Source organism: Artemia franciscana, chromosome 21 (genome assembly GCF_032884065.1).
Source record: "Artemia franciscana chromosome 21, ASM3288406v1, whole genome shotgun sequence".
In the NCBI taxonomy this organism is placed as follows: domain Eukaryota; kingdom Metazoa; phylum Arthropoda; class Branchiopoda; order Anostraca; family Artemiidae; genus Artemia; species Artemia franciscana.
The window spans coordinates 32,774,290-32,799,849 of NC_088883.1; the positions used below are offsets into that span (position 1 = coordinate 32,774,290).

General features: G+C 35.1%; 1 protein-coding gene across 3 annotated transcripts in view; it reads left to right on the plus strand.

Annotated features, from left to right (window-relative positions):
* LOC136040937 (large ribosomal subunit protein uL15m-like) overlaps positions 1-25,549 on the plus strand; it is an 82,480-nt gene extending 56,931 nt beyond the window's left edge. The window contains exons 1-3 of one of the 3 annotated variants that reach the window (XM_065725367.1): positions 4,673-4,764; positions 16,848-17,034; positions 24,621-25,549. In XM_065725367.1, coding sequence (XP_065581439.1) covers positions 16,863-17,034; positions 24,621-25,549 — 1,101 coding nt within the window. In that variant the 5' untranslated portion in view covers positions 4,673-4,764; positions 16,848-16,862. Of the gene's footprint in view, positions 1-4,672; positions 4,832-16,847; positions 17,035-24,620 lie in introns of those variants that run through there. The other 2 variants (XM_065725368.1, XM_065725366.1) reach the window with 2 other exon arrangements.
* Positions 25,550-25,560: the final 11 nt, after the last annotated feature.

Sequence of the window (25,560 nt, forward strand, 5' to 3'; positions counted from 1 at the left end):
TCTAACATTGAATTTAAAAATAGAGCTAAACAAATGAAAGTACCCCGCTATATTATAGCCGATTTTGAATCGTAACTCAGAATTTAATGAAAAGAAAGGTAAAAAGACAATTAAAGAAGCATATCAAAAGCCATTTGTTTATGGATTCCTAGTTTGTTGTTCTTTTGGCACAGCACGAAATAACTATTATGAATAATTCGGTGAAGATGCGAGCGGGCATTTTGTAGCTATCAGAACAGAAGTGTGTACCGAAATAGACAGTGAGTATAAGAATAACCAGAGAGATCATGGTTATACACATGAACAAGTAACAGAAAATGGAATAATATGACTAATAAAAGCCGTCATATTTGTGAAAAAGAAATAGTAGATAATGATTTTCTTTTGAGGCTACGACCATATCACTGTTAATATAAATGGATTTACTCATGCAGAATCTAATAGATACTTTAGAATTCGTAGATACATCCCTATTGCAATGCATAATCGCTCAATATATGACACTCGTTTATTTCTTAGAGACTTAGTACTTGATAACTGTATTTTTGATACAACCGAAGATTTTATATCGTTTTAAATAAAACCCAATGCATTGTTAATAAAACCCAATACAAAATGTGTTTCATAGATTTACTCCGTCTTATGGCTTCTTCTTTAGATAGGCCTTCTGAAAATTTTTCTAAATGTGAATGTAAAGTAATTTGTAATTGTTTAAGAAATTATAAAGAATTCAAAGAAATAATAAAGAAAGGGATTTATCCCTATGAACAGATTGATAGCTATAAAAAAAATAAATGATACAAATTTACCTTCAATAGACAAGTTTTATCCTAGATTAACACGGAAAAATATTTCTGAAGAAGAATATATCAGAGCAAAATCTATTTGGAAATTATTTTAATATAAAACACTATTATATTACACATAATATACCTCAAAAGTAATGCTTTAATTTTATCAGATGTCGTCGAAAATTTTTGAAATGTATTTTTAAATAACTAAGAAATAGATCGAGTAGATTTCTTTTCAGCAGCATTACTAAAATGGGTAGCTTTTCTCAAACACTCTAAAGCTGAAATTCCCTTATTTTCTGACGAAGATATGTATAAATTTATAGAAAGAGGAACAAGAGGCGGTGTGTCTCAATGTATGAAAAGAAATGCTAGAGCTAATAATAAATATATGGAAATATTTGATAAAACGTGACCTTAAAACTATTTACTGTAGTTAGATTCTAATAGCTTTTACGTTAGGCAATGTCTCAAAATTCACCTGAAAAATATTTTATATTTATTAATATACCAGTCCATATAAGCATTGAAGAAAAGAACTTTTGTTTTAGATTTGTTGATGGAGAGTCCGATATGATTGTATGCCGCTGCAAGTGAGTCGTAATTTCGTTGAAATAAAGATATCGAACGAGAAGCATGAAGAATGTCATCAGCGAAGTTCAGCAGCGATAGATTGATCCCACGGAAAAAGTACGACGACTTTATTACTTGTTGTGCTTCGATGATAGCGTTATCAAACAGTGATGGTGAAGTTTTGCCACCTTGACGTACGCCTTTCTTGACACTCAGCATTTCTTTAGAAGGAAAAGTGCCGGGCGGTGTGGGGATCAGGAAAACAGCCGAAGGCTTGTTGTACATACTGTAAACAGGGGAAATAATACAAAAGGAAACACCTCGCTGAAAGGCATTGATCAAGATATGGCCATGGATGCCAGAATCGAAGGCTCTACTAACATCAAGTGCTCCAAAGACGAGAAGATCACCATTTTTATCTGCATCAACAAGAAGATTTACAAGAATGCTGTGAAGGTGTTCCTGTCCTGTTCTTTTTGAACCCGAACTGGTCGTCTGGAGTAGTGCATCGAAGTGCAATTTCATCAAAAATAAGGTATTCGAATAGCTTACAAAAAGTAGTTGAAACAGTGATCGGACGATATGAAGCGCACTTGTCAGCTGGCTTACCTTTTTTGAGAGTAGGATGGACTAATCCAATACAAAAGTTGTCTGGAACGATGCAAGTAATGAAAATCATTTGAAATAGCAAAAAAAGGTTCTCTAGGAGAAGATTGCGGGGAAAGCTGAAATGGGTGCCAGATATACCATCGATGCCCTTAGATTAATTTTTTTTTTTAGCTTAACAATTTTGGAATTCATCAAAACGGAGTGACCAGGAAGCCAATATCCTTAACTGCAAACTGGAGCTCCTTATCGTGGGCCTGGCAAAAGTGTTATCTAGGTAGGAATTATGGGCTGAAAATTGTTCTCTGAAGTAGTCGCACCAGTCTTTTTCTGGCATGCAGGGTGGGCCATTGCTAGATTTTTTCTTTGCTCGAAGACGCCATAAAGCAGGAGGCAAATTATCGACAATCATGCTGGTACCGCCAATTTCGTTAGCTTTATGCTGTGCGATGAATTTGGAAAATTTACGTTTCGTGTGAACACGAGCAGCATTGACTACTCCAGAGCGCGGCTTCCTACAATCTGTCCATAGTTGTAGTCAGAATTTTGCTGGATCACATGCGGCTAGGAGATTAGGATTATTTCGCCAGTTACGCACTTCCATGCCGTGGCGAACTTTGCGGACAGGAACTGCAGCTTTCTCAGCTGTGTGGATAGCATACGTTATCTCAGAACAGTAGATGTTTAGTAGGATAGTTTTTTCCGAGTCTACTGTCATGTTTGGACAACCCAGAAGTGCGAAAGGAATTTTAATCTTCGACAGGATGGAGTCACATGAACTCTGGTACGAATCATTGTTAGCTGCTTCCTAGTTGAGTCTGTTCAACCATTTAGGTAGAGAATTTGTGGGTGAAGTTTACGGCAAGGGCTTTATTTGTTTAGAAATACTGATCGGCATGTGGTCGGGATGGAGTAATCAAGAAGAACCAAAGTAGCAGAGGAGGGTTTAATCATAGAAGAACAATAGAAATAGTCCAACCGATACACAGAGCCAGATTGATGGATTTACGTAAAATCGGGATCATTTCCAACACAGGTGAGACTTGGACAAGCATGGAATAAGATATGAGATCTATTGTTTTCAGGGTCAGACAGTTCACAGTTAAAGTTATCAAACAGGAGACAACTTAGGCCTTCATCATGAAAGAGAACTTCCTCTCAAATGTATCATTACGGTTGTTAGTAGGAAAATAAACTACGAATTTGACCACATTCAAAACTTTAACTGCAAGGAAACTGTCAGATTTAGCAACCAGATTACCTAGTAGATCTTTCCGTATCATCAGGGCCAAACCGCCTGAAGGTCTACCACGAGTGGACTAAGAATGGTGGAAAAACAGATTATGTGTAGACGTGAACTCCAGCAGTTGTCGACTGTTGCTTGACAAGAAGTGTTCCTGGAGACCCATCACGTCGAACAGCAAGCAAAGTTCAGACAGTAGGTGATGTTCCGATATAGAACTTTCCCATTGATGTTCCACGATACAATTTTTAAGGTTTCTTCATTCATTGCAACTTTTTAGAAGAAATTGAGCAACAGGACACTTAAAACTGTAACATGGGTTGTCGGAGGAGATGCAAAGAGAAAACTTATGTACCTTGATATAAGGATTACCTTTGGTTGTGGAAACACCAGCCTCACCACGCCTGGAATATTTTCGGGTACCTGAGCACGCAGATGCAAAATCACCATGAGACTGGCAAGAGAAGTGTTGGGGTGGCAAGCCTTGAAATACACTAATGGGGAGTCTTTCGTACTCTATGATGGGTGGAGAACGAATAGAAGACTCGAGGTCCTCTTTAGACTCAAAAACAAGCTTAAGCGAACGGGTGTTTCGGATTTGAGTTGCTTTCGTACAATTGGCAATCAGATCACATAGATTATTTTCGTTCAGGTCTTCAGGGACATAACGGATAATGCCGAAAAATGAGAGGCATTGTAGTTTAGGCTCGACTTCATGGTTATTCCCGGTTATGCGTGACCTTATAGATTCGGCACCGCTTTTATCCTTCGTGACTACTTTCCAGGCGTCTATACTGGGACGAAAGTCGATAATATTCACACTAGCTCCTCCACATACATGCTACAGATAAACTTTACGGGAGTGAGGCTTTTTAAGGTCTAAGGGGGCCTCTTGAGAAGAACTGCATAGGAAGGCATAACCGGTGGAGTGACTGATTGATTCATGGATGTAGCAAGTTTTTCAGCTGCACGGGCTTTTTTCTCACTTTCAATGAAGTCCTTCAAATTGCTGGAGTCTTCTGTTACTTTTTGAGTAACAATAGCACTCAACTCACCAGGCGTAGTTGGGACCTCTGTAAGATCAAAAATTACGAATTTCGGCAATTTGATCCAGTTTTCAGCATAAATTAAAATTACCAATTCTATTGATAGCTTGTGGGAACTATGGGTACTTGAGTTATATATCTCCGGTAATTTAAGACCTATAGGGAGGCCTGTAGGAGTTTTTCTGTCATGTCTGTTTATTTTAATGTTTGGTTTTCAAAAGAAAAACTAAATAGTGAAAGGAGCGCGAGGCTAAGTTCGTTGTTCTAAGAACAACGCAATGAGAACGAAGAACGGCATTTCAATGGACGAATTGTAAGTACAAAGTATAAACCAAACGGCTTATTAGTAAACCGAGATTTGATTTCGGTAGAATGGCCAAAGCGAACGGAGCTAGTTATCGTTGATTGTTTTCGTCGTTTTCATCGACAAATTTCAACGATATATGAATTTTGACTCAAAGGATGCCTTTGCTTTCACTAACTTAAAACTAGTGAATTTCCTAGGGTACTATTTTACAGCAGCTAGGTTTAAAGTTGGTCTGGCTAACCTTGACTTAGTTTAGTTTGTAAAGGTTATTAGTTTTGTAGCCTATTCCGACTCTCCATAAGCAAATGTTATAAAATTGTGGAAACTTCTTTTAAACATTCTACAATGTTTACTTAGCTTTTAAAGGGCAAATCAATAAATACAGACTGCTCTGCTTTAGCAGCTTACTTAGAAAGTCAATCACAAGACTACATTTCACAGTTAAATCACTAATATATCACCTATAAAATAGATTTGGTAAATAATTTGCTGTTCATATTTTTGATTTATGAATGAAGTTAATATAGGCTACTACCTGATGTTTTTTTTTCATGCTCTTTCCAAATATATTGATCACTTGCCGCAAATGAATACCCAACCCTCTAGCCTATATACCAATTCAGGGTAGGCCCTAGGCCTTTCCTATTTGCACATTAGGGGTGATGGTAAAGTTTCTGATGCAAATGAGAGGTGAAATTTTAAATTTCACTGCTACCACCTCTAATATGCAAATATATACCCTGAATTAATATAGGCCTATGTAGGCATGGGGTTAATTTCATTTACAGTAGAAGTGATTATTGTATTTGGATTGAACATAAAAAAGGCATCAAATGGTAAATTTAGTTTTTTTCTAAGTCAATAATTTAAACAGCAAAATATTTACCATAGATTATTTCACCACTGAACTTTCTTTAACCAGTAAAATTTTAGTTTAGCTAGGCCACTTATTGCTATTTTGGAAAGTGGTTAGGTTAGGAAAAATGAAACTTTCAGAGACTGATCTGCCCTGCAAAGGTATTTAGAGTAGCCTACCTGCCTCCATTCCTTCTCTCTCTAGAGGACATTGACTTTTGGTAACTTCTAAATATCTTTTTGCTATGAAATTGAAACCTTGTAGGCCAAAATTGATCTTCTGCTTAAATGAAGCACAAGAAATTGTTTTCAGTTCCTCAACTTTGCTCAATCTCAATTTATAAGGTTTCAAAGATCTATATATTGTCTACATTTTGTAAATTTACAAAAAAGAAATATTAATATAGCTTAAAATTCTACTCAAATAACAGGAGTTGTATTTCTAGACCTAAAACCAGGGAAAAAGAAGCTGATGGTAAAATTCTAGTTTAGTGACTGTTGGCTATCTTGGAAAGGGGTTAGATTAGGAAAATGAAACTTTTGGGGATAGATCTACAGGCTAAAGTATATCCTAGGAAGGACCCACCTCCACTCCTTTGCCCACTAGAGGGCCCTGAAATTTGCCAACATGACAGGTCATCTATTGAAATTTTGACAAAACAACATTTTAGCTTAATTTTCTGTTACCAGTTCCTTTTTCTCTGCCTTTAGTTCTGAAAATTGAATTCCTCTTATTTGAGTAGAATTTTAAGCCATATCAATGTTGTTTTTTTTTCAAAATTTAGGAAATGTATTTGAATATTTTTAAAACCTTATAAATTTGGATTGAGCAAAGTTGTGAAGCTAAAAACAATTTGTTTTACTTGATTCAAGTAGAAGATCTATTTTGCAAGGTTTCACTTTTGTAACACACATATTTTAAAGGTCAGGACCCTCTAGAGGAAGAGAGAGTAGAGTACTTCAAAATTCCTTCTTGTGAAGTTTCATTTTTCTCACTTAACCCCTTTCTGAGATGGCCATACAACTCAGGGGTATATAAAGTTTTTATGGAAGGGGTGGCTGTATGAACTTTGGAGGTGGCTCATTTGATTGGAAAGTTTGGAGGGGCTCATGTGAACCCCTTTGAATGGTTGCTCTCATTATAATTATTCTCAATAAAATATAGGAAGAATTGTTTTCTTTTTACTGTGTTTCCTAATCAATGTCCCCTTACCTAAGACTTTATTCAGCATTTTCCAAGATGACACTTAAATTTTAAATGTGTACCCAAAACTATTAGCCTTGACTCTAGGCCAATTGTTAACTATTAATAGGCTACATTTAAAATCCTGAGAGTTGTATCAGGTTAAAATATTCAAGCTGGATCACAAAGGCTACTTATTTAGACCGTTTTAGGGTAAACTTCTTTCAGTAATGAATCCAGGGCCTTTAACATTTTCTGGGAAGGTATCGTCCAGTTTCTATGTTAACTGTCTTCTAATTTCTAAGTCTTAGAAATCTGACTACCTAACAAGTCTATACCTATTGAAATTTTGATAAAACAAAATTTTGCCTTAATTTGTAGTTATCAGCTTTGGTAAAATTCTAGTTTAGTGACTTTTGGCCACCTCAGAAAGGGGTTAGGTTAAAAAAATGAAACTTTCAGGGATGGGTCTAAAGTCTAAAGTATATCACAAGAAGATATTTTGAAGTACCTACCTCTACTCCCTTTAAAGGCTCTGGACCTTTGATGACCTTTAAAAATATGTGGGTTATAAAAGTGAAACCTTGCAAATAGATCTTCTAGAATAAAGTACAACAAAAAAATTTTCAGCTTCATAACTTTGCTCAACCCCAATTTATAAGGTTTTAAAGATATGCAAATACATTTCCTAAATTTTGGAAAAAAAACATTGATATGGCCTAGAATTCTACTCAAATAAGATGAATTCAATTTTCAGAACTAAAGACAGAGAAAAAGCAACTGGTAACTGAAAATTAAGGTAAAATGTTGTTTTGTCAAAATTTCAATATGTGACCTGTCATGTCAGCAAATTCCAGGGCCCTCTAGAGGGAGAAGGAGTGGATGTGGGTACTTTAAATACCTTCCCAGGATATACTTTAGCCTGTAGACCTATCCCCAAAAGTTTCATTTTCTTAACCTAACCTCTTTCCAAGATAGCCAAAAGTCACTAAACTAGAATTTTATCCTTAGCTTCTTTTTCTCTGGTTTTAGTTCTAAAAATGCAATGTCATTTGAGTAGAATTTTAAGCTAAATCAAGGTTTTTTTTTGTAAATTTACAAATGTAGGCAATGTATAGATCTTTGAAACTTCATAAATTGAGATTGAGCAAAGTTGTGAAACTGAAAACAGTTTTTTGTACTTTGTTTATGTATAAGATCTATTTTAGCGTACAAGGTTTCAATTTTATAGCAGAAAGATATTTAAACGTTACCAAAAGTCAATGTCCTTTTATGGAAGTGGTGGTTGAACTTTCTCTCTGAACTTAGAAGTACCCTTTCCATAAGAGCCTTATGTACCCACTGGGGCATAACTTACAACAGAGGGATGTGTTAACCCCAGAGCACTGTTATCTGATCTTTGAACTATTTTTAACAAAATTGCTATCTCAAAATTCTGTTGGGTGCATTTTGGGAAAAAAAAGTTATACTGGGAGGCTAATTACCAATGGATCACTTTTACCTTTTAAAAAGTAAACTAGAACTTTTCATTTCTAGTCAAATGAGTCCCCCATAAGTTTATATGAGCACTGCTTCCATAAAAACCTTATATACCCCTTGGACATAACCTACAACATCTATAGGTTGTATTGACCCTGGAATTTTTGTTACATGATCATTGAACTATTTTTGACAAAATGGTTATCTCAATACTTTGAATGCATTTGGGCATCGATGGGGAGGGGGTGGCGAATGGGATTGCCATCCAATCACTTTTGACTCTTAAAAAGTACACTAAAACTTACAGTTGAATGACCCCTTCCAAAGTTTATACCACCACCCCTGCCAAATGGAAGCCTCCATGGAAAAAAAATAATGATAAAATGTTGAAACTTTATGGCCTTGACTATAGGCAATGCTATAATGCTAGTTCTGAAAGGGTGGCTGTATAAAGTTTGAAGGAGATCCATTTGATTAGAAATTGAAAGTTCTAGTTTCCTTTTTAAGAGCCACAAGTGATTGAAGGGCAACAGGTCCACCACACCTCTTTTTTCCAAGCACATCAGATTGAAAATTTTGAGTCAGCCATTTTGTCCAAAATTGTCCAAAAACCTTATAACCCCATCTCCAGGCTTGGCCAAACCCCAAGATCCTGGGGGTATGGTTTGTAAGGTACAACTCAGGGGTATACAAAATGTTTTATGGAAGGAGTGGCTGTATGAACTTTGGAGGTGGCTTATTTGATTGGAAATTAAAAGTTCTAATTCCCCATTTTAAGGTTCAAGAGTGATCAGAGGGCAACAGGCCCTCCCTCATGCCCTCTTCCCCCAAATGGATAAATATGAATTTTGAGAAAGCCATTTTGCTCAAAACAGTCTAAAAATTATATATAATGATGTTTTCAGAGTTGACATAAATTTCAGGGTTCACAATTTTAAATAATTGCAACTTTTTTACCATATTGCTATAACTATCTCTTTAGCACAGACAAGCTAGATATATAAAGTTTTCCTTTTACAGAAGTTTTGACAAATTGTAATTTATAGAAAACTAAAAATGGATAAAATGTATTTTTTGGTAGTGGGAGGGGGCTAAAATAAGGTTTTAGTTCAAATTCCCCCTCAATATTCCATCAAATTTTCAGCTTCATATATGTAGCCCTAATTGCACTAGTATCATAGTAGTAGTAGGAACAGTAGTAGCAGTAATAATGCATTATTATTAGTTGTAATAGTAGTAGTAGCAGTATTAATAGGAGCAGTAGCAGGTACATTTGCCTTTTGATCAACTGAACATCTTACTCATGATGCCCCTGAAGTTTCCTCTTGATACAACAAGCCATTAAAAAAAAATTTGTTGATGCATATGTATCAGCAATCAGTATATGTGCAGCATGTTATGATTTGGTTCAATTTTCCCACCAATGTTTCCTCAAATATTTTTCAATGTCCCTAGTTATAGTAGTACTTGCTACAGAACTAGTAATTTAGCGATAGTAGTAATTGTAGTGGTGGTAGAAGAAGAAGCAGCAGCAGTTGTAGTAGTGAACAAATATGGCGTTTTTGATTGATTGATCATTTCCTTTAAGTTCCAAATTAATCTGCTCACTCTTTGTGAGTTATGCCCTTTTGACAACCCATGTACACATAACGTGTTTTGATTTAGTTCAAGACTCCCCTCAACATTCCCTGAAAGATGCATCTTAATGCCCTTCATATTATGGGAAAGTAGAAGTCAAATATGCATATGTTTTCTTGCTAACATATACTATATGTAAACAATGAAAGAATTGTCTAACTTACAGCATTTCCCCTGAGGCCTCAGGAGAGTTGACATTCCAAAACATATAATTACTGAACCCTTCAAAAATGCTGAAAAAAATCGACACCTCAACACTTTGTTTTATGTTTGTTTTGGGAAAAGATGGGAATTGGGGGGGGGGAGTGAGTTGCTCTTAAATCACTTTGACTCTTGAAAAGGGCATTAACTTCCAGTTTCAAATCAAACAAGATGAATATAAATTATATATGGCTGCCCATTTCTTAAGAACCTTAAATGCCCCTAGGGCCTAACTGAAGGCCCTTGCCTCAGGGCTCTGGAGGGTTGAGTCAACCCAGGAGACATTGTTATGTGTTCTTTGGACTATTTTAAACAAAATGACCATTGTACAATTTCAATCAGATGTGTTTGGTGGAGATAGTTGGGGGGGGGGGCTTATTGACCTCCATCACTTTTGACTCTTAAAAAGGAACTAAAACTTCCAATTTCTACCAAATGAGCAACCTCTAAAGTTTGAACAACACTCCATTCCATAAGAACCTTAAATGCCCCAGGAGTATAACTTACAATAATTGCCCCCAAGCTCTGTTGGTTTATATCAACCTCTGTGGGCCCCCTAAATTGGTCAGCTCACAGTTGTTGAAGAGCAATATTTCCTCACAGTGGTTAGCACAGGCCTTTTCCAAAATCAACTAATAATAGTAAGATGCAATTAAAAAATGTTTAATGAATACAGAAAGAACTTAAGTTGGAAAGTAATTTACAGTTTTATTGCATCACAGGTAACCAACAAGGCTCATTTTTTCCAAAAATATCAACCAAAGCATTGAAATACAGCAATTTCACAAGTGCCTTTTCACTAAACATCAACACCAGATCACAGAGCCTTTCACCACCCACTTTCAATCTGAAAATAAGATTTTAATCAGGCTTAGTGTAGAAAAGAATCTCTCATTACTAGCCATTTTGAAAGACAAGAATAATGAAGAATTGAATAATTTTATTTGATTGGAAATTAAAAGTTCTAATTCCCCATTTTAAGGTTCAAGAGTGATCAGAGGGCAACAGGCCTTCCCTCATGCCCTCTTCCCCCAAATGGATAAATATGAATTTTGAGAAAGCCATTTTGCTCAAAACAGTCTAAAAATTATATATAATGATGGATTGATTGATCATTTCCTTAAAGTTCCAAATTAATCTGCTCACTCTTTGTGAGTTATGCCCTTTTGACAACCCATGTACACATAACGTGTTTTGATTTAGTTCAAGACTCCCCTCAACATTCCCTGAAAGATGCATCTTAATGCCCTTCATATTATGGGAAAGTAGAAGTCAAATATGCATATGTTTTCTTGCTAACATATACTATATGTAAACAATGAAAGAATTGTCTAACTTACAGCATTTCCCCTGAGGCCTCAGGAGAGTTGACATTCCAAAACATATAATTACTGAACCCTTCAAAAATGCTGAAAAAAATTGACACCTCAACACTTTGTTTTATGTTTGTTTTGGGAAAAGATGGGAATTGGGGGGGGGGGGGAGTGAGTTGCTCTTAAATCACTTTGACTCTTAAAAAGGAACTAAAACTTCCAATTTCTACCAAATGAGCAACCTCTAAAGTTTGGACAACACTCCATTCCATAAGAACCTTAAATACCCCAGGGGTATAACTTACAATAATTGCCCCCAAGCTCTGTTGGTTTGTATCAAACCCAAAATCAATGTTACATGATCTTTGGGCCATTTTGAATAAAAGGACTCCCTCAAAATTTATATTGGACACATCTTGGGGAAACAATGTGTTTGTGTGTGTGGGGGGGGGTAGCTGGACTCTGATCACTTTGACTTAAAAATGGCACTAGAACTTGTGATTACCAACCAATGAGTCCCCTTCAAAATATATACAACTACCCTTTCTATAAGAAACCTTATATACCTCCAGGACATAATCTGCAACCCTTACCCTGAGAGCTGTGGGGGAGGGGGGTCTTCCTCATAGACATAATTTCCCTTAGACTATGAATGAACAAAATTGCTATCTCTTATGTTTGATTGGAGATGTTTGGGAAATGATGGGAGGGGGGCTGGCTGCCCTCAAATCACTTTTGATGCTTAAAAAGGGCACTATAATTTCCAATTTCAAATCAAATGAGCCTCATCTGAAGTTTGTACAACAGCCCATTCCATGAAAATCGTATATACCCTCAGGGCATAACTTACAACCCTGTCCCCAGGGTGCTGGGGGGTTGTGTCAACCATAGAGACATTGTTATATGTTCTTTGAACTATTAAAAAAAATTCTATCAGATGTATTCTCAATTTCAATCACATGTGTTTGGCAAAGAGAGGTTGTCGGGGGGGGGGTTAGATACCCTCCATCACTTTTGACTCTAAAAAGGGAACTAAAACTTCCAATTTTCATGAGCCTCCTCTAAAGTCGAACAACCATCCCTTCAATAAAAACCTTCATTGCCCCTGGGGCATAAGTTACAACCCTTGTCTTCAGGCTCTTGTGTTTGCAGCAACCCCAAAAGCCTTTTTATATGATCTTTTGATTATTTTAAATAAAATGACTGTCTCAAAGTTTCTACTGGATGCATTTCAGGAAAACATGATGTGTAGGGGGGAGATAGCTCCCCTCTGATCACTTTTACTCTTAAAAAGGGTACTATAAATTATGATTACCACTCCAATGAATACCCTTCAAAGTATATACAACCAGCCTTTCTATAAAAAAAAATCTTATATACCCCCAGGGCATAACTTGCAGCCCTTCCCCTGAGAGCTGTGTGGTTAGTGGTGTTTTTTCAAAGACATAATTTCCATACCTTCCAGCATCTAGCGGTGTCATTTCATTCTGAGCTGGGGGGGGGCTGTGCAACCTCTGTGGGCCCCCTAAATTGGCCAGCTCACAGTTGTTGAAGAGCAATATTTCCTCACAGTGGTTAGCACAGGCCTTTCCCAAAATCAACTAATAATAGTAAGAAGCAATTAAAAAGTGTTTAATGAATACAGAAAGAACTTAAGTTGGAAAGTAATTTACAGTTTTATTGCAACACAGGTAACCAACAAGGCTCATTTTTTCCAAAAATATCAACCAAAGCATTGAAATACAACAATTTCACAAGTGCCTTTTCACTAAACATCAACACCAGATCACAGAGCCTTTCACCACCCACTTTCAATCTGAAATAAGATTTTAATCAGGCTTAGTGTAGAAAAGAATCTCTCATTACTAGCCATTTTGAAAGACAAGAATAATGAAGAATTGAATAATTTTTAAAACTTCAGAGTACTGTATTGACATTGCCTTAAGACTATTACAAAGATCAAAAAAATCTTTTAGCTCCTTGGCTTTGAGTCTATATATCTTCTCACAAGATCCATTGGCAAAGCCAAGAGAGTTGTGTCAATGTAAGCTTCTTTGTAATGCACTGCTGCACTAGCTAGTCAGCTAGTATTGAAATAGTGCAGCAAATCAACGTCTAGTGCAGACATTGACTCTAACAGTAGAAGAACGTTCATGAAGTGGGTTTCAAACTGAAAGCATAGTCTTTCTGTCAGAAGAAACTGAACCACTCTGAAAGTATTTTCAGTTGACTCTTTCAATTCAGCAAGATAGTTTTCCCCAAAGTCGACATGGTTACAAAATCACTTAAGTAGGATGTTACTTGCTTTGCCTGCTCTTGTCTTTTACATGAAGTGTCTGAATTCTGAAAATTTTGCAAAAGATCTTTATGTGTGGCTCCACTCATAAGAAAAATCTTTTGACTATGTTGAACAAAATGACCATCTAAAAATTCTGATTGAATAAATTTGGGGAAAGGATTGGCGTGGGAAGGGTTTTGTTGCCCTCCAATCTCTTTTTACTATTATAAAGGGCAAGCTTATTGAAGTTCTATGACAACTTTGATACAAAGTGCCCTGGTATAAAAAAAAATATATATATAGTACATTTTACCAACATTTTTTTTACTGAGGCAGCACAGTGCTACCTATGATTTAAATTTTAACAGAAGGGGTGGCTGTATAGACTTTAGAGGAGACTCATTGATTTAAAATTCAAAGTTCTTGCTCCCTTTTTAAAAGTTAAGTCATCAGATGGCAACCAGTCCTTTCCCTGCTCAATTTTCCCCTATTGCTTCTGATAAAAATTTTGAGATAGCTGTTTTGTTCAGAGTAGTCCAAATGTCAAATAGTTGTGGGCAAGGCTGTAAATTCTGCAAGCTATCCATTCTTAACATTTAAGGTTTTCATGGAAGGTTGGTTATATAGAATTTGGAGGAGGCTCATTTGATATAGAATTCAAAGTTCTAGACCCCTTTTTAAAAGTTAAGAGCTATTACCTATTTCCTCCCCCACCTACTTTTCCAAAATTGCTTTTAATCAAAATTTTGACATTGCCATTTTGTTCAAAGTAGTTCAAATGTCAAATAGCTATGGCTCCAGATTTGATAACCCCCATAACCCTGGGGGCATAGGCTGTAAGTTATGGTAGCTACCCATCATTTATATATATAAATTTTTAATGGGATGGGTGCTTGTATAAACTCGTGTAAAAAATCCAGATTTAGACTTATACAATTAATGAAGAGATAGTAGCTAAACCCTTGTTTGTAGAGATTTTTGTTTGTTTTATGCTTGAATTGTAAATTCTTTGGGCAAGGTTGTAAGTTGTGCAAGCTCTCCACTCAGCATTTAAGGTTTTTATGGAAGGGTTGGTTGTATAAAATTTGGAGGTGACTTGTTTGATTTGGAATACAAAGTTCTAGCTCTTTTTTAAAAGCAAATAGTGATTAGATGGCAACCAGTCCTCTCCCCCACCTAATTTTTCCCAATTGCATTAGATCAAAGCTTTGAGATGGCAATTTTGTTCAAAGTGGTACAAATACCAGATAGCTATGGCTCTAGATTTGATAAACTCCACAACCCTCAGGGCAAGGGCTATAAGTTATGATAGTTGCCCATCATCTGCATATAAAGTTTCTATGGAAGGGGCGCTTGTATGAACTTTTGAAGAAAGCCCTAATTTAGACTTATACAGTTAAAGAAGGGTTAGTAGCATGTTTGTAGTGATTTTTGTCTGTTTTAAACTTGATTTGCATTTTTGTTTTAAGATTTGCTTATTCATTTATTAAGTACCTTTTGTATGTTTGTTTGTTTAAGTTCTGTTTGCTTTGGTTTTCATTTATTCTTTAGTAGTAACTTCTGGTCATTTCCAGTTTGAATTATTATAGGCTTCTATTTCAGCTGATCTTAAGTTTACTATGGCCTTTAATTTTCTTTGAAAAACTTCTTTTCCAGAAAGTTTTTTAATTGACTAGTAAAAGAAAGGTGATTGATTTTTCATCATAATATTGCTAAAAACCTACTTTCAGTTTCAGTAGGAATTATAGTTTCGTGTCTGTTTTCAGCTCAAACAGAACCTTTGAGAGAATATCTGTGATGACCTTGAATTGGTAATTTGAAATTTATTAATAGATGGAATTAGCAGTAGGTGGTTTAAACCACCAAAAATTTTCATGAGACTTGTAGTGACAACGTTTTGTTGAATATGATATGCAGAGACTGATTTTGATGCTTTTGGAATAATAATCCTTAGATTGAAGAGTATTCTGGTGCACTAAAAAAGTTTGAAGACTAAATATTGCTTTAACCCATGTCTGATGCTACCAGATTTTAAAATATCACAAACAAATGAGCATAGTTTTAAAATATTGTAAGTATTAGTAATGATCCAGAAGGTTACTCTATGAGTTGAAATTTGTTGGTTGCTATGTGAGTGAAGGCATTTATTTTGTAAAAAAAATAGCATAAACAAGTAGGCTATTAAAACCACAACAATCAAATATAAAACAAAAAGATTACTTATAAGTAAAGAGTTACAACATGAAAAGTTACAACCACCAATCACATTTAATTTTGAAGTGGATAGAGTGTTACTACTAAAGTCCATGCTCCCACTAAAAAGTTGATCGGAAACTGTTCATCCCTGTGCTTAGAGTACTGTTTCCAAATAAACCACTGAGGATTTGAGCCATAAATAATTGAATTCAGTAGCGAATTGTCATCCTTTTGCATATAGCAATTGGAGGAGAGTACAAAAGAGCAGCAACCCTCATCAGTATAATGTCCTTCGCCTATTTAAGGCTATTGGAGTATATTTAAAGAAGTTGTCTTGAAGACACAATATTCTCTCATATGGTAAAGGTAGAACAAATGAAAAATTATTTTTTGAATCCACATTTGTCTGTAATACAATTTTAGTAACCAAATATTTTAGGATTTTGTCAAAAATTTACAAGCATGAAACTTAAGAAAACTGAAACTTAAAGAGTTTATTTAAAATGAAAATTTTTTTAAGGCCCAGGACTACTTCTCACTCCTCCTTAAGACTTACCTGTTTGACATATCATCAATAGAAACATATGTTTACCAACGTTATCGTTTGTTTGCCTCATGTATTTGTTGATTAAATCTGGTTGCATCATCAAGTTGTTTAATCTAAAAAACTGTTTATTTTGACTTCATAGATTCGAAATTGCTTTCAATAGTTTATTTTAACCTCCTGTGTCTTAATACACTATCTGATTAGTGGGATAGTTTTTAGGGAAATAAAATATAAATTGTGTTTTTGTGTCTTCCTGCTATTGAAAACGAAAAATTATTTTTCCAAATCTTGTTATGCCAACAAAATTAGACATCATGCAGATGCAGTGTTTAGCCAATTGGTCACAACTGCTTTTGTTGCCTTCATCTAATATAACAAGTGGGCATCCAATTCACTGTGTTAAGTCCAGGGTATAAACTGGTTTACACAATAGTACAAAATAATCTTTCATGAAAAGGTAAAAATACAATTTCGAAAAACTAATGTCACCAAAGAGAATCGGGTAGTGAGAAAAAAATGAATTTGTATGTACAGTCTCTCTTGGGTATATGCTTTGTAAATGAGATCTTAAACTTATCATATTTTTTCTAGTTGCTGTTTATTAAGATGGAAGATATATGCATATCTTATATACCCCAACTCCATCATTCTGAGCGTTTACTTACTTTTTATGGAATCAATATTGAAGCAAAGAAACATCTCTTGCATTTGGCTAGCTTTTTTTCTAATTATTCGAATATATTTCTCAAGGTTCCGAAAGTTGGAAACATTGTGGCAGGTAATATCTTTTGTTTGTTTGGTATTACATTTCAAGGGAGGTTCAAAGGAAGTCGCCCCAGGAAAAAAAATTGTGACCTAAAAGTGTGTTTTTGGTGCCCTTCATAGGAAAATTTCTTTTAACTTCTTGCTTAAGGATTGGGCCTATCACTTAAGAGAGGTAATACCTGAAGATTTTCAAGTGGGTACTCAAAGGGCAAAAAATTATATTTTTTTGCCACAATCTTTTAGTTTCCCACAGGCGAGGGGAGGGGTGCTTAAAGCAAGCTTAAGGGGAGTTTGTTCAAGAAGAAATTGAAAAATAGTGGCCTTAAGCCCACTTTTTGACAATTTTATGCTCTGTGGCATGCATGTCTGGCCAGAATCTTTCTTTGATTAGAAAAAGAAATAGTTTTTCACTTTGTCTTGAGTTTTATCATATGTTAATTTCAGTAGATTGTGTAACCCTGAGGATAATGCCCCTACTTGAATTAGTAGATTTTTTAATCCTCTTTTACTATAGAACTAGCACAGTAAATTTACGCTAAAAAGAAATAGAAAATGCATAAAATATACACACAAAAACCATATAATAGGATAAAATGGATCTAATCATTAGTAAGCTTTTTCTTTCAACTTTGAACGCAGCTTACAGAGTCTTTATATCTTTTGTATTCAACTTCCAAATAATCTTTCTGTTTCTATACCACCAATGTAGATGGCATAAATATATATGGGAACAAAAAATTCTTATATTGTGCATATCAAGAGCATTCTATAATAGTCACAAATTCACAGAAAAAGAATGGAATGATCAGAATACGTAGGATAAAGTCTTGCCAAGGTTGTATGAGAAATAGGTTTTGGACTACTTTTGCATAACCTGCTTTAAGATTATTCTTTACATTAGCTAGCACGCTAGGACAAATAGTAGAAACAGAAGGGAAAATATTAGTAAGTAGCCAATGTAACAAACCTTAACCGAAAAGATTCCCTTAACCTGAAAAGGTTTGAATTAAAATGGAATAGTTGTGGGCATCAAGTCATGGCTAATTGCAGAAAAAGCCAAGACAGATAGTTCAATTGAGTGAGAAGCAAACCTGGCATTAATTTTGCCCTTATTAGGATTGTATAAAAAGGAGGATTTGTTAATAGATATGTCTATCTATTATCCGTCCATGCATCATTGCTAGGGCAGTAGAACCAAGATAGATAGTCATAGATCTAATATAGTGATAGAACCTATAGTGTTCCAAGTGTTGGATTAATTTGGCTTGGGTAAACGGTGGAAGTATGCGGGTGCCTCTCTTGTTAGACCAATACAGAGTTTGTTATTTTCTAGCAAGTCAGGCCTGCCAAGAGTCTCAGGCAGGTTGACCAAGAACTTAAAATTGACAAAGGACCATAAGATTGCACGGAATGGGAGGTAAACAAGGGACGCTTACCTATGGTCTTAGGCAGGTTGAACCAAGAATTTAGGATTGAAACATGCGACCGTTAATTTTGCCTAGAATCAGAGGCAAACAAGCGTCTAAAGTCAAAATGGGGCGATTCTGCAATGAGCATCAGGCAAGGCAATTGATTCAATTATAAACTCTGACATTTGCTAGATTAATAAAAATTTTTAATTGAATGTTAGTTGAGCAACAAGTTGACTGAAATTGTAAAGGGGAATAAGAGTCCAAAGCCTACAAGTGCCTCCTATCTGCCTTGAATGTTATGCAAGTGGACTTGCAATTATAAACTAAGACAGTTGGGCTCACAAAAAATTTAACTGTCTGTGCTTGGTTCTTGGGTTTAACTGTCTAGGCTTTTTCACAAGCTCAGGTAGTTTTACGAACAAAAATGCCCAGATAGTCAGTAAATGGTATTATCCCAGAATAATTAGGCGAGGGAAAAAAAAAGCAAAAATTTAATTAACTATAATTAAAAATTTGCAACCGGAACCCCTGCCGATAATCTACAGACCTTATATGAGGGGGTCACTAGATGAAAAAATGGTGAAAAATGAAATTGGCTGAGAAAGATGGACTGAGCTGAGGCAATAAATAGATACTATTTGGAAAGTGATTGGAGACAACGGGCACCCCTCCCCGCCTATCCCGAAGAGAGCGAGAAGCTTGAATGCTAAACAGTAGACATGGGCTAGATAGGATCTCATATGAAAAAAGGAATATATTGTTGGTGTGTGTGTGTAGCGCATGGTTATCATTTGAGCAACGGTCTAACTAGCCACGGCTTTAAGCATCCGTGCTTTAAAAAGTGAACATGGGCATGAAAAAGGAATATGAAATTGTAAATTTTTGCGTTTGGGATCACCAAATAAATGTTCACACTTTACAGCGTTCAGTTTCAGGCGCAACTCTTTAAACGCTTGGAAATAAGCTGGGATGATTTTTCTAGGCAAAAAATAGTATGACTAATAAGCAATACATCAACTGAATTGAAAATATAAGATAATTTGCTATTTTTTTGTCAGACATGAGAAAGTAATGACGATCGGATGCAATACTAAATGGGTAATGAGCTGTGTTCATTTTTGCTTTTCATATATGTGTGGAATATGTTGTTGGTAAAACATAGTATGGCTAAAAAGCAATACATCAACTCAATTGACTATAAATCAATTGAATAAAATGACAGATAAATTTGCTATGTTTGTCAGACACGAGGGAGTAATGGTGGTCGAACGTAACACTAAATGGGTAATGAGCTGTGTTCATTTTTGCTTTTCATATATGTGTGGAAATAAATTGTTGGTAAAACATAAAAGATAAATACATACGCACATTCAATGTATATATATATATATATATATATATATATATATATATGTAAAATTTATTAAGTTTACAGCTGCCCATCAAAAGATATGATCTGAGTAGATTCTGCCTGATTATGAAAAAAAAGATCATAATACCCCAAAAATCATAATGTTAAACTCGTCCTATTAAAGAACCGTGTAGTTGAGGTTTCCACAAAGTGAAAAAAAAAAATCCGCAACATTTGTCGGATAGGAACTTCTTATCCGTAAAAATATGGACTTGAATTTTCGCCAATGATATCCTTTCAAACAGTTCGTGGTAACGAACTGTAGTAAGGAGCGACCCGGCTCAATAGTAACCAAAACTCTAAAAAATTGAATTTTGATATCAATAGCTACATCAAAAGAATCGCATTTTAATGCTGATTTTAAATATATAAGTTTCATCAAGTTTAGTCTTACCCATCAAAAGTTACGAGCCTGAGAAAATTTGCATTATTTAGGAAAATAGGGGGAAACACCCCCTAAAAGTCGTAGGATCTTAGCGAAAATGACACCATCAGATTCAGCGTATCAGAGAACCCTACTGTAGAAGTTTTAAGCTCCTATCGACAAAAATGTGGAATTTTGTATTTTTTGCCAGAAGACAAATCACGGGTGCGTGTTTTTTTTTTTTTTTTTTTTTTTTTTTTTTTTTTTTTTTTTTTGTCAGGGGTCATCGTATCGACCAAATGGTCCTAGAATGTCGCAAGAGGGCTCATTCTAACGGAAATGAAAAGTTCTAGTGTCCTTTTTAAGTGACCAGAAAAATTGGAGGGCATCTAGGCCCCCGCCCACGCTCATTTTTTCCCAAAGTCAACGGATCAAAATTTTGAGATAGCCATTTTGTTCAGCATAGTCGAAAACCATAATAACTATGTCTTTGGGGATGACTTACTCCCCCAAAATCCCTGGGGGAGGGGCTGCAAGTTACAAACTTTGACCAGTGTTTACATATAGTAATGGTTATTGGGAAGTGTACAGACGTTTTCAGGGGGATTTTATTTTGTTTGGGGGTGGGACTGAGGAGAGGGGGCTAAGTTGGAGGATCTTTCCTTGGAGGAATCTGTCATGGGGGAAGAAAAATTCAATGAAAAGGGCGCAGGATTCTCTAGCATTACTATAAGAAAACAATGAAAAATAAACATGAAAAAGTTTTTTCAAATGAAAGGAAGAAGTAGCATTGAAACTTAAAACGAACAGAGATTATTACGCATATGAGGGGTTCTAAAAATACTTAAGCATAAAGAGCGAGGTATCTAGGAGGAGATAAATACCTTGCTCTTTATGCTAAAGCATTTTTAGTAATTTCAACTATTTATTCTACGGCCTTTCTGATTCAGGGGTCATTCTTAAAGAATTGGGACAAAACTTACGATTTAGTGTAAAGAAGGAGGTACTAACGAGGGTACAAAACCCCCTCATATACATAATAAAAATTAAAGAATATAAAAGTTTGTTACGTAAGTTAATTCAAAAGTTACGTATATTTTTTGCTAATAAAAAAATTCGTTAAAATTAAAATTAATAATTGCCTTTTTATGTAACCGAAAAATTGCATGGCAACTAGGCCTCCTTCCCCATCCCATATTTCTCAAAATTGTATGATCAAAACTAAGAGAAAGCCATTTAGCCAAAAAAGGAATTAATATGCAAATTTCATTTGAATAGTTTACGTGTGGAGAGTCAAAATCAATCATGCATTAATTTAAAAACGTTCAGAAATTATATAAAAAAAACTAGTTTTTTTTAACTGAAAGTAAGGAGCGACATTAAAACTTAAAACGAACAGAAATTACTCCGTATATGAAATGAATTGTCCCCTCCGCAATCCCTCGCTCTTTATGCTAAAGTTTGACTCTTTGCCACAATTCTGCTTTTTAAAACAATTAAAAGCTTTAGCGTAAAGAGCGAGGGATTGCGGAGGGGACAATCCATTTCATATACGGAGTAATTTCTGTTCGTTTTAAGTTTTAATGTCGCTCCTTACTTTCAGTTAAAAAAACTAGTCTTTTTTATGTAATTTTTTCAGGGTTGATTCTATAAAATGAATGGTTATAGAAAAACGAGAGATAGCTTATTTGAGCGGAAATTAAAAGTTCTATGTGCCCTTTTACAGTAGCCTAAGATTATGACATGGGAAAGTGACAGTTTCTGTTATTTTGTAGCACCAAATTGCGATTTTGCTCCAAAGAGGGTAAAAATGCAATCGATTGAAAATTCTGAGATAGCCAATGGGTTTTAAAAGGTCAAAATACTATGTATTGAGTTATTTAAAGCTTCATTCAACTAAACTGACTAACTTGATGGCTCATAAAACATTTTACAGTGATTTATACTTGCGCATTAGCTGTTTGTTCTGGATTCCCTATTCTTTTATGTTTTGGAAAATAAAAGGACAGATATCCTCAAGCCATTTTTGGCTTTTTTTAAGAGTAAAAAATCATACACGAATTTCATCATCTTTCTTGCTATAAATCGTCAACTTCGCTTTAGAGATTTGATTTTCGAACAAACTCTGGCTTTTGTTATCTGTAACTATTACAGTAAGATTCATTGCTCCAGCAGGAATCAATTGAAAAAAAAAAAATCCAAAAAACAGTTCCGTAAATGGCTAACACTTGTTTTGATATTGTTTCCTGTTTAAAAGCGTAGATTTGTTGCCCATTACGGAACAAGGCTAATAATTACAAACTATCTCTGATTACCCAGGTTTTACTAATATTTCGTACTTTCCATCTAATGTCTTCAAGTCCGAATCCAGAATTCTTTTCGGGGGGTGGGTACAAAAGGATTTTTTCAGGGGAGTTTTACAAAAAAACAACTCAAAACGCTACAACATTTGCTAGATTCATTTTTGTTACATTTTGCGAGTGGGAAAAATATTTTGGGGATGGGGAAAACGGTACCCCCCTGGATACGGCCTTGTGTGGCTTCTTTAAGATTCGTTCAATCTCTTTAAAAAGTTCAGCGCGAATACTATTGGGAATTCATTTCAACAGTTTTTTTTGTTGCGCTTTTTATGTACAATTCAAAATGCTATCAGTTCTTGTCGGCATATCTTTGCTTTTTTAAAATTTAAGATAAAACGAACCTCTGAAACTTTTTACTTAAAATCTACGAGCTCTGCAGGTATTTTACTCAACGTTGCTTGATTCGGTTCTCCCGTCTTCCTTGACTCAGGCACAAGTTCTACACGTTTCTGTTGATGCTGTAATTGCATCTTTTAAAATATTGAAATCAAGCTCTGTTGATATTGACAGAATTAGTGTTTATCATCTTAAAGAAAATTGCCCGTCTTTGTTTTTTCATTTAAACATTTGCTTTTCCAAATGTTTGTTTGCTGTTCTCTTGTTCCTCTTAGCTTTTTGTGTGGAACTGTCACTTCCGTTCTTAAGCGAGGTAAGAGTCCATTGGACTGTTCATCTTGCAGGCCAATCACGGTTGCTTGTAATCTTAGTAAAATCCTTGAATATATCCTACTTCCTTTCGTCAATTTGAATGCTAATTTTGGGGAGAACCAGCTCACCTCTCGGTCTGGCATCGGTTGTCAGCACGCTCACCGTGCTCTGGCTTGCCTTTTTAAAGATGCTTCTGCTAAATGGGTATGGTCTTCACATTCGTGCCCTTGATCTTTCTAAAGCTTTCGATAATATCGTACACAGTCAGGCTCTTTATTCTCTTCATAGTCATGGCATTAACCTTTCGCTGATTTTTATTCTTAAGTTTTGGAATGGTAAATCCTATCTTCGAATTAAAACTAATGGTACCCTTTCTTCTTTTATTGTCCCTACTCGTCGGGGGATGCGGCAGGGCGGAGTATTATCTCCAAGTATTTTTAAATTTTGTCTTTCTAATATTCTTGAGATTATATCTTCTATGTGTTTTGTTAGGCTAACTGATATTTCATACCTTGCTTATGCTGATGATATTCTTCTAATTAGCCGGTCTAAGCTCTAACTATCGCAGATGGTTTATAAAGTTTCTCATTCTTTTGCTAAAATCGGTATTGCCCTTGGAACGCTGTATTCTACTTTTTCAGATCATTCTGTTCTTTACCTCTCTGGGATTTATCCTATACTTTAGAATAAGGATTTTAGTGATATTCGGGTGGCTTCTTTCCATTTTTGTAAATATCTTCTTTATCTTCCTCTTTGGTATAGGAATAGAAAATAATAAATAAGTTTCGCCTCCCGAATATTATTGAAAAGCTGACTCGTTTACACAAAAAGATTTCGGAAACTGTGTATCGGCGTTTGTCGCCTCACCATGGTTTAATTCGTTTGTTTCATTAATTCTATTTATTTAATGTTATTGTTGCTTAATTGTTTTTAGGGATTTATGATTAAGTGGGTAATAAATATATATATATATATAATATATATATATATATATATATATATATATATATATATATATATATATATATATATATATAACTATATATATATATATATATATATATATATATATATATATATATATATATAACTATATATATATATATATATATATATATATATATTATGTATATATATAGGGAAATGGATGAGTCAATAGCCAGATTAGGTTTGTAATTGTTAAATGGAACCCATTGCATGTCATCATCGGGGTTGTTTCGAATTATTCAATTTTATGCCAATACAATTCATCTACAAAAATCTAAGGAAATTCTATCCACAAAAATTGCAATCCATAATTAAAATAAGCCTAAGCATTACTATCACCATGACACATAATACAGCTAAATTATTAAGAATTGATCGAAACTGAACCATGTTCATAGACTAATTATTTTTTTTTAGGCGAACTTGTTCTTGTATATCTCAGACAACAATGGTTCCGTGGCGAAATTGTAGCGTTTCCAGCAAATTATGACTGTACTGTGAAGCTTATTGATTATGGAAATGAAGAAACTGTTCCACTGACGTGTGTCACGCCTCTGTCAGCGTTGGATCCTGTTCTGTCTAATCCCTTGTACTTTCCACCTCTTGCTGTAAAATATTTACTGTCTGGGCTTTTACTACCTTCTGAACACCTATCAGACCATAGTCATACTATAATTGTAAGCGTTCTCCTAAACCAAATTTTCTCAATAAGAAAACTGGGGAAGACAGGAGGTATAGACTCAGTAATAATGGCTAACGAACACGGAAATGTTGCAGACGCTCTTGCTAAGTTACAAGTAGGGCTTCTTGTACCACCTCTTGACCAGCCTCCACCAGTTTTGAAAGCACCACTACCTGCCCCAATTCAGAGTACCACTAAAACATCTTACGAACCCCTTGTTTTGGATATGGGTGTAATTCATAAAGTGAGGGTATCTTCTGTAGATACAGGACCTTTGAAATTTAGTATCCAATTGGCAGATGAATTGCAAGAAATAGAGAATCTCAGCGCAAGAATTGCCCAGAATCATAGGTTACAGCCTTTGACAGAAGCTCGTCAAACGCTCCCATGTATAGCCCTATCATCTTCAGATAGAAAATATTACCGTGCTGTTATATCTAAAGTCAAATCGCCTGAATCTGTACATTTGTACTATGTAGATTACGGACATAAAGAAGTATTGCCTATTAAAAATCTATATAAGATACCAAATGAAATTCTAAACCCAAAGACTTATTCCGTTCGATGTTCACTTATTGATTTCAATTCAGAAGCAATTTTTTCGGAGAAATTTGAAGCTTATACAAAAGGAAAAATATTTGACTGCAAAGTTGGGAAAACCTAGCCCCCTGAAGT